Source organism: Myotis brandtii, unplaced genomic scaffold, assembly GCF_000412655.1.
Source record: "Myotis brandtii unplaced genomic scaffold, ASM41265v1 scaffold13, whole genome shotgun sequence".
NCBI classification, from domain to species: Eukaryota; Metazoa; Chordata; class Mammalia; order Chiroptera; family Vespertilionidae; genus Myotis; species Myotis brandtii.
In genome coordinates, this window is record NW_005354595.1 from 1,333,979 (window position 1) to 1,344,683 (window position 10,705).

General features: G+C 38.3%; 1 protein-coding gene across 1 annotated transcript in view; it reads right to left on the reverse strand.

Moving 5' to 3' along the window:
• Window positions 1–10,705, reverse strand: part of MUSK (muscle, skeletal, receptor tyrosine kinase) — a 64,771-nt gene that overhangs the window by 31,341 nt on the left and 22,725 nt on the right. Inside the window, exon 6 of the mRNA XM_005859764.2 lies at window positions 3,300–3,424. Coding sequence (XP_005859826.1) covers window positions 3,300–3,424 — 125 coding nt within the window. The remainder of the gene's footprint in view (window positions 1–3,299; window positions 3,425–10,705) is intronic.

Sequence of the window (10,705 nt, forward strand, 5' to 3'; positions counted from 1 at the left end):
GTTTGCTACTTGTACCACATTTAATGTCTGAAATTGTCTTCATTTCCTGTGATTTGCATCAGCACAGGGAGTCATCTCGATTTCCATTTGGATTTGGAGCGTATCACCAAGAACAAAGCTTGGCTGTAAGAGCATCACTTCTCTCTGACCCTGAGAACTCCAGATGTACTTTGCTTTCTTCCTGGGAGAGAGTCACTATTAGTTTGTTTTATTTCTGTTTTAGAATCTGGGGCAATGGGTCTGTTTTGCCTTCTGCTTTTTGTGAATCACATCTTAAAGGGTTAAGTTGGGGTCTCAATAAGACCAAAACTAACTCAAACCACCCAACTTTTTTATTACTCTGAACTCCAAAAGATAGAATCATACATTGCCCAGTTCTAAACTAATAGAGCCTTTTGAAAACACTGGATTATTTTAAAAGCATATACCTTTTCTTTATTACTGTTTCCAGGGAGTTAGACAAATTAGTCAAGTCATGTTGTCAGCCCCCCAGTTTTCTTCCACCATATCATTAGTGACTTGAGACACTTAAGACAACTATAACAGCTTCCATGGAAAAGCCACAAAACATATTGCCAAATAAGATTCAAATTTTAAATGACACAAGATTTCATTGGAAAGCTAAAGAAGAACAGGACTATTGGTTACTTTATTATAATTTAACAAAATTAGAGACTGTTAGCTCTGATGTCATATTGGAGATCACCTTCTCCAGACACTTGACATCTCTGTCATTGTAGACATGGGCAAATCGATTTCTGAGAGGTAAATGGACTTCCCTAAAATTGCATTAACTGGAGAGGAGCATTTACAACTTAGGTCTTCTAACTCCCCACCTCATTCTTATTCCAGCATACTTCAAGTTACAAGCTTATAAAATGACATCCATTTATTAACTTAATTTATTGTGAAGAGGTAAGTGTTTGGTAGACAATTAGATAAGATGAACCAATTTTAATAACAAATTATGAGAAAGGTGGGTTTTTTCAAGTATCAGAAAAGAACAAAAAGCCCTTCAGCAGAAACAATAGTGAAAATAAATATAATAAATGAATTATAAGCTTTAGAGGGTACTATAGGCATGATGACATTCTTCATCAGATGGGGAGGCCTTAGAATGTGGTATGTTCTTCCTGATTTACAATATCCACCCATATTTCATAGGCACGATGACATTCTTCATCAGATGGGGAGGCCTTAGTATGTTCTTCCTGATTTACAATATCCACCCATATTTCATTCACTGACAGACTGTTTCCACACACATCTCTCCCCTTCTCTTCTTCTTTTTTTCCATATCTAGTGGCCTTCTTCTTCTCTTTTCTTCCTCTCCTTTTTTTCTCCCCAAACCCCTCATTTGGAACATTCCTTTGGCTTTAAAATGCTATCATTAGTATATTGTAATATGATAATATATGGACACTGTGGCCAAAATACTAAAAAGTTGGACTGAGACTATGCCTCAAAACATGAACATGAAAATAGCTGAGAACCCCTTAGATAAGTGATCAAGGTTTGAGTTGTTCAGCTATATTGAGAGCCATCCTCACTCCATCTCCTTGAGGCATGAAAGAGGGTCCTCAATAGGACCACCTAGAGAGTTGATATATGTCCCCTGCTGTGTAGTAAAGGGTTAATCAATGGGCTTGATATGCTCAAACCCTGCACCATAGAAAGAAAAAACTGGCCTTTGACGGGCTCCTGAGAGATGACCTTATCCCTTGGAATATCTTGTCTGATAAGCATGTTTTTGTGTACCTGAGACCTGGGGCCAAGCCAGATAGTTCATGTTAACAATTGTTAACCAAGGACCTTAGGTCATGCTCTATCAGTTCGACCTTTGGAGGGGCTGGAGATAGTTAAAATCAGTCCTGTGAGCCCTCCATGCATCCGTAACTAAGCCTCAGTAAAAACTCTGGACACCAAGGTTTGAGTGAGCTTCCCTAGTATGATAATTTGTACATGTTGTCATACACCATTGCTGGGACCATTAAGCACTCTCCATGCTACTCCACTGGGAGAGGACAACTAATTAATTTACTGATTTTAGCCTGATTCCTTTCATTGTAATAAACTAGAACCATAAGTATAACAGCTTATCTGGGTTCTGTCTTTTTAGTGAATCATCAAACTTGAAGGTGATCTTGGGGACCCTGACACACCTGCAGTTTCTTGACACAGCAGACAAGTGTCTAATTCCCATCCGTAAAATCTAAGAGGCAGAGCCAGGCTACCTAGCAGCTTCAATGGAGGGAGCAAAGAGGTAGTAGTTCTGTTCAATGGTCTGGACCCACAAGTTTGTACATGCAAAGGTTTGTAGAAGATCTGAGTTGGAGTTATTTTCAATTCTTCAGAGAGACTCCCCATCAATTAACAAATTGGGGGATAAGAAGGAGATAGTGATCCTGAGGAAAATGCATCACTGGCGTCATCTTGAGTATTCCCTGATTTCTAAAGAGTCAGTAAACACTTGTCAGGCACAGAGTTGTAAAGCAAACTTAAAAGTAGACAATTTCCACTCTCAGGACTGCTCCTGTCTTCTTCCTACCCCAAATGTGTTCAAGTCATAAATAGCAGTTAGGAAATAGGGGAATAATGAATGAGTACATTCTAGCAGTGAACTGATGATTCTAAGTGATGAATTTTTAAAAATATTTTTTTATTGATTTCAGAGAGGAAGGGAGAGGGAGAAATAGATTTAAACATCAAAGATGCGAGGGAATCATTGATCAACTGCTTCCTGCATGCCCCCTACTGGGGATGGAGTCCACAACCCGGGCATGTGCCTTGACCAGGAATTGAACTGCGACCTCCAGGTCTCTAGGTTGATGCTCAACCATCCGAGCCACACCAGCCAGGCTTAAATGATGAGTTTTGTGAAAATTATTTTACTTGTGTGGGAAGGAATTGCTAACACTTCCCTTTTACACAAAGGCATAAAGAAAGAATTTGATTATCTACTATACCCCATGCTACAAGGAAAGAAGTAAACCCATGGTGTTCAATTTCTATGGCAGTGACTTCTAGCATGAAAATACTGGAAGGCTTTGAAAAGAGAGGTGCAGGTGAGACCAATGACAGATATCAGGGTAACTACAAATACAGGGACGGATAAAAGTAGCTCTACACTTTTGTGTATAGAAAATAATATGATAATTAATGAATAATAATACAAGAATAAACCATGTTTCAGGTACTCAACTGGAAACCTACTTTTGCCAACCCCTATATGTGGTATATACTGAAATTCACCACCAGTGAGACTTCCCCAGACAAGTCCCCACACAGATGGCACTCACAGCATTTCCGTTCTCAATCCAGGTGATGGTGGGGACAGGGATGCCTGTTGCCGTACAACGCAGGGTCACAAAGGAGCCAAAGGTGACATTGTGGGATTCAGGAGCCCGCAGGATTCTGGCAAAAACTGTTAGGAAAACAGGAAGTGGTGAGTGCCTCTTCCATATGAAGTGGTCAAGCTGGAGTGGGCTTTACAGAATGCAGGAGGCAGCCAATCAATGATTCTTTCTCATCATTTGATGCTTCTGCCCCTCTCTCCCTCTCCCTTCCTATCTCTGAAATCAATAAAACACATTAAAAAAAAGAGAGAGTGAAGGTGGCACCTCCATTGAAGTTTCAGAACAACAAGGCTCAAAGGTGAAATGGTAAATAAAAGGTTGTAATTATGCTGCATGGTTCCAAAGAAGTATCAATCAGGACTATATGACAGAGGCTGTCCCCCTTGGACATTCTAAGTTTCTCAAGAACACAAGCCAGCCAGGAGGCAGGGTATATTTCCTCCAGAGTGACTAACATGATACCTCATCTGAGCACCAAATAGGAGATTTCTCCCAATTTAGCTCAAGTTGTGAGCCCTTGACAACTACCATAGGCTGGCTGGCATCCTAGCAAGGGTGAACCTAGGTAATCTTGTTTTTTCTAATGTTTTCTGGCAACAATAATGGAGACCTAGACTATATAACATACTTGAGTCCACATTCATCATTTGGCTGAAGTAACTCTTGTAAGTGTTGGGGCTATCCTTGTGTGTCATACATTTTTTGAGTGCGAGACTACTGAAATGATCATTTTGTGGGTCCCATTGCCTCTGAGAATCTGAAAAAAGAAGGCTCTTTGAATATCTTGTAATGGGATTACTTCAGTCCCATAGGTGCTGTGAAAGTGTGACAGCAGCAGCAAATACCACTGACTGTCCCCTTGAACCTGAATCAGAGCCTTTGGGCTGAAAATGAGAAGGATAAGAAATTAGGGCAGGATGAAATGTAGATTACTTTCTATTTAATTTATAAAGGCAAGAGTTTTCACTTGAGGACTTTGAATTCTTCTTGGAAATTTAGTAATAAGGGAGTGTTTATTTTGTTGTAATTTACAGCTCCTTTTTTTCTCTTTTGATTGGTATTACATTATTTGGAATATCATTGGGGTTCATTGCAAAACCTCCGATGATCCATATTACACAACACAGCTAAGCATAGTGTGAGATTGTAAATAAATTAGTCAATTTTCATTCTGGAGTTCAATGTGGCCTTAGAGTTAACTTAATTAATATACTGCTCTGTCTCATATCAGAACCTTCTGGGAGGTCCAGTGGGACACAAGAAGATCACAAAGGATCACTACTGGCATTGCATGCGGCTTCATGAATATGAGACTGTGCTGACAACCTGCGAGTCTCCTTGTCCAAGGGAGTAGATATACCCTTGGCGAACCATGAACTTGGTTGTTAAGTCAAGTGAGTTAAGAGAAAAAAAAATCAGGAATTAAAGGGAAGGTGGTTGCTTCTGCACTCCCACATTCTTGCCAAAGATAAAATAGAAACTTGCTCCCTTTTTTCAGGATTGAAAGATAGTTAACATCCTTCCTACCAGTTTCCCTCCCTCAAAGACGGTTACAAATGTCTATTGGGTTTCAACTCAAATGTCTCCTTATCATAATGCTTTCTGGATCATTTGCCTTACCCTTGTTTATGTTTTGTCATAGCATTTATCATCATACCTTAACTATTGATTTGTTTGTTTTTTGGCTGTCTCTTTCCCTGGAATGTAGGCATCACAAAGGGCAGAGCATGCTTTGTTCATTTATACAGGCTGATTGATAGACATATGATATATATATATGATCCAGAATCTTGCATGGTATATGGTAGGCACTCATAAATATTTGTTAAATGAATGAATGACGGAATGAATGAGTTACTCCTCTGATTGGTGAGACTGGGGAAAGGGATTGTGCATTCTATGAGTATCTCAGCCCTCTCTGGGCCATCATTCTCCCAGCTACCCTACAAACAAGAAGGTATGGGGTTAACGTGCAGCAGGTAAGTTCCCCAGGTCAGGGGTTCTCCATCCTACAACTTAGGGTGAAGGGTGGGAGAGTGGAGCAGAGCTGAGGAAGATGAAGAAACAGAAGTTATGTTAGTCTAATTCTTGGGAGAAGAAATAGAAAGCTTTATTTTTCAATCCAGTTTTATCAGCAATAACACCGATATTTTTATTACCCATCTGTCCTAAGCACAAAAGGTGAAAGTTGGGTAAAAGGAATTGCACCACATTATCAAACACTGAAAAGAGTAAAGCCAGTTGCAATTAAAAATAAATGCCAGCCTAACCTCCTTGGATAATATTACACCTGTAATAATAAACATAGACATAGTTCAATAATAAACTCCCATTATTTTAGTGGTAGCCACAAATTGAAATTACATTTGAGGTCATTTATTTTCAAAGTAATGTGATATGTTTCATATCAAGTAAAATATCCATTGACTATTCCTACTTGTATTTTATTTGCATGAAAGACAATATAAAAATGTTCTGTTACATATAGAAGCTGCTTAATAGAAGGGGCATGACAATACTTAGTAATTTGGAACATGTCTACAACTGTTTTGATATGGATTTTTAAAGAAAGAAAATGATCCAGTCTTCTTTCAATAGAGTTGTCCATCATTCTTCAGTTCACTGTGAGCTCTTGCCCACTTCCTTTCCTATTGTTCATCGGCAATATGGGAAATAGACATGGGCAATATTTATCCCTGCATTTTCTCTCATGATATGTAGTCATGAGTTTGGGCCTTTAATTTCTCTTGGCTAAGTTTACGGTGCTGAACTGCAGGTTGAGAATCTCATATTCAAAATTGGGCTTAAGTAGCCAGTGATTAAAGACCTTTATAATAGAACTGTATCATTTTCCTCTCGCTTTCTCTGTCTCTCCATTTTTCAAAGCACTTTCAAATACATGAATTTTATTATTGATTATCACTGATACAATCTGAACTTGTAATCAGGAGATTCAGCCATTATTCACTTTGAAACTGCACTGTGGTGCGGTGGAAAGCCCAATGGGCAGGGGATCCAAATGAAGTCTGAAATTAATGAGCGGTTTGGCTTGAGATGAATTACCTCACTTTTTCTGGTAAGGGAATAAGACCACTGGAATGCAGTCCCATATAAATGCTGTTTGAGCAATTATTTCAGAGGACCCAATGAGCTCTCATGAATTTTATTTCCTCTTGTTCTTTATAATTTTCTAGTTTCCCTTATAGAAGTTTTTAAGGTTACTTGATTTAAATTAAAAGTGGCTGATAGGAGTAAATTGCAAGCAAACACAAATAAAACTAAACTGAAAAAAATTACACAGGAGCAGGTGAAATGATTTTATCTAAATTTAGGTGTAAGCATCCTGATGTTTAGAAATAGGGACACAGCTCAAATACCATATTTGAGTTACTATGATACGGAGGTGCCGTTTCAAATAATACCAGCCTAATGTTGGTCATAGGAAAACTTGTTCTAGGATAGGTTTTTTTTTTCCCTAAACAAACTTGATTTTCAGCTATTTTGCACTATATAAAAATTGAAAATTAATTTGTTTAATTGTTTTGGAGCAACTGCATAATACTTGTCTTCTTATGATAATAACAGTAAAAACTCCAGCGGGCACCTTGACACTTCTACATTGCTTCAAAAATTTTAACACGCTCCCCCTCCCCAGTCAAAAGGTTACTTTTCATTCTAGCCTGTGTGAGACTGATAGTCTCCTGCTGATTTATCTCATTTCACTTTGTCTGCATTTTCAGAGTTTGGAATACCAAGTTTAAAATTTCTGTTGACTCCATCTTTTCTTAATAAAATAGTCACTAAGTACATTATATAATAGATTAGCCCATCTAATAACACTCTGTTAAATGCTGACTTAATATTTCTCATACACCATTGGTTATTTCCTTACAAAATAAGGCACTTAGAGTTGTTTGTGAGGTCAGCAGAAATAAACAATTGAATGGAACCATACATTTTAAAAGAAGCAGTACAGAAATAAAAAAAAAATACCTTTATTATCTTGCTCAGGTTCAGTTTCTTCTATTAATAGAAATAAGACAAAACAAACAAAAACAACACATCATGAAAAGGGAATATCAGTTGTGCAACAAGAGCAATTAGAATCTGCTTGTTTCTTATTTCAATAAAAAACAAATGCAATCCAGGGAAAGGCTGACCTTTTCAGAGCTAACTACTACATGATGTAAAATTTCAAATGATTGCTGTTAGCCAGGCAGTACTACACAGGAAGTAAACCACAGCATACGAACAACATAGCTCACTCATGCATTTTTATTTATGTTGACAATTACCTTCTCTTTCAAGGTAACAGACTCCCTACTCTGCTCTTACAAAATGCTTTTCTTCCTGTGAGCGTGGCTTCTCCTCTTACAAGGCCCTGCTGTGAAGTCAGTGATGTTGAATCTGGGATCTCAGCTATCATTTCTATGGCAATAGACTCATGTTGTGGTAAACAGAGGATTAGGGGTTTCTGCAAAACAGAGCCTGTCACCAGCAGAGATTCCCTCTGTTTCAGCTCTCAGAGGCTGCAGAGAGCACAGAGGATGAATTCACGATCTGCTAGGAAACTGCGGGTGAAGCAAGCTACAAAGAAAATGTAAAAAATGTCAAACTTGGGTATATAGAATTGAGAATTTATTACATTAAAAAATTATAGAAAAGAGACAATGAATTGTTCTAAAAGGTTTAATATAACCGTTTCAGATACAGATTCCACACGAAACTCTATTTTTTCTTTCTGGGAAGGTTTATTCATGTCAATTTAGACCTTTCTTCAAATTAATGATAAGCTAACTGCAACATATGTTTATAATTATGAAATAGCAATGCTATTGTTAACTACTTTTGATGCTGCAAATACATTGCATAGTTCTTCACAGTTTATGGATATTTGTTCACATTATATATTATCTCACTTAACCCTGACCATATCCTTCTGATCGTACACAATGGATGTTACTCAGCCCATTTTCCAGACAAGGAATCTGAGACAGATTTGTGGCAGGTGCCGAGCCAAAATTTGTTAGCATTGCATGTAGCATCATAGTGAGAAGGCCTCATTTCTACACTTAACACCCAGTCCTCTTAAATGTAAGTGAACTCAATTTCCCATTTATAGTTTTCTCTGTCTGCACTTTTCCTGCCTCCACCAACCAAATCAGTGGCATGTTCTTATTTATTTTTTTAGTAGCAAGGGCAAAGACTACCTAAAATTTCTGTGAACAAAAAAACTTCTGTAATAAACCTGACATGCTCGGGAGGGCTCACATGGCAGCCCTGACAAGCTCAGTGACCAGGAGTAACCACGTAGGATGGTCTGATCAGAAATTCCCAACTGGGCAGGCCATGGTGGGGAGTCACGTCCCAGGCCTGTAGCTTCCTTAGCTAAGGTCAGTCTTCACCGTAAGTGAGCCTGTCCACTGTTCTTAAGCATCTAGGATAACATACCTTTGCAATGTCAGAGTAATTCTCTTTTTCTAAGCCTCTTAAAGGCACCACTGCAGGCACTGAATACAAGACCACCAGAGCACGAGACCACAGAATTCCTCATTGTTTTCTTGTTCTCTCTATACCAAATCTATGTGCTGTAGAGAAAGAAATCCATTCCTCAGGCCCTGTTATTAAAACATGGATGCTAATCAATACTGTATTATTTGAATCAGTTCATAAAAGGCTACATTTGTCTCATCTAGCATCCTCTTTTAAACATTGGAGATTCCTGTTAAAAGACAGGAATCTTTGTTTCACAAAGAACAAAAAGGGTCATTTGCATTGTTTTTATTTTTTTTTTACCTAAAAAAAAAAAAAATCGACCCAGGGGTGGTTGAAAAGTGATCACATTGAGGCTCTGTGGTACATGGTTTCTGAACTGAATCTTGTTTTGTTTTCCGATTAAAAGAAAATCTGATATACATAACAATAAACCTAAGTCAATACCTGGTCTTTTTTTCCTGACTTCTTGGATGCTAAAGCAAACAAAGCCGATCTTGGTGTGCCCTGCTGTTTACATTTCTGTTCCCTTTGAAGCAGAGCTATGCTTGGGGAGGTTTATTCACGTGGCTCCATCTCTGAAGGAGTCCCGGTGCAAGGCCCTTAGAAAACATACACAGCACCCGCACAGACAGAGACTCTCTTCTCAAAGGAAGGCTTGCCTGTCTCTGTGACATCACGATCCTCTAAAGTGGCTTGGGTTGGAAACATCTCTGTGGCCTTTGACATAATAACATTTTCCGAGCTTGTAAATACGGTGATGAATAATGACTACAGGCACCGAGTGTTTACCAGCTAATTCAGAGACGAGCCACATGAAGTTAACTTGTGTTTTTTTGTGGGTTTTTTTTTTACTTCAGTCTCAGACGTAGATAGGCCAACTATTAAGAGTATTTTTGTTAAAATAATTCTGAAAATATATTAGTGGTTTAACCATAAGCCGATAAAAAGTTGGACTTCAGTTCCGATTCACTATTTTTATTTTTTTAAAAAGAATCATTTTTTTTTTCTGATTTTAATGGGAGAAGCTAACTTGTGTAATTACCAGGACAGAAACCTTTCTTATTTTACCCTTTTGAAAGGTTTTTATTTAGAAATAACTTTAGATTTACAGAAGAGTAGCAAAGATACTATAGAGAGTTTCTAGGTATCCTTCATTCAACTCCCTCAAATATTAGCATCTTATATAATCGTGGTACATTTATCAAAGTCATAGTTTATTTTCTGCCCTGGCTGGTGTTTCTCAGTGGTTAGAGCAGCTTCCTGCACACCTATGGGTCTTGGGTTCGAATCCCATACATATACCTGGGTTGCAGGTTCTATCCCTGACCCTGGCTGGGGTGTTTGTGGGAGGCAACCAATCAATGTGTCTCTCTTACATCAATGTTGTGTTGTTGTTTTTTTCTCTCTCTCTCTCTCTCTCTTCCCCTCCTTCCTTCCCTTTCACTCTTTCTAAAAACCAATGGACAAAGTGTCCTCAGGTGAGGATTGACAAACAAAAAAATCATAGTTTATTTTATTTTATTTTTTTAATATATTTTATTGATTTTTTACAGAGTGGAAGAGAGAGGGAAAGACAGAAACATCAATGTGAGAGAAAATCAGCTGCCTCCCGCATACCCCCCACTGGGGATGTGCCCGCAACCAAGGTACATGCCCCTGACTGGAATCGAACCCGGGACCCTTCAGTCCCCAGGCTGACGCTCTATCCACTGAGCCAAACCGGCCAGGGTTATAGTTTATTTTCAAATAACATTTTGTTCTTGCTCTCATGAAATGGAAGATACTTGAGCTGTGACAGCAGTCAAAGAAGCTAACATTTATTAAAAACCAAAATTTATTTTACATATATATAT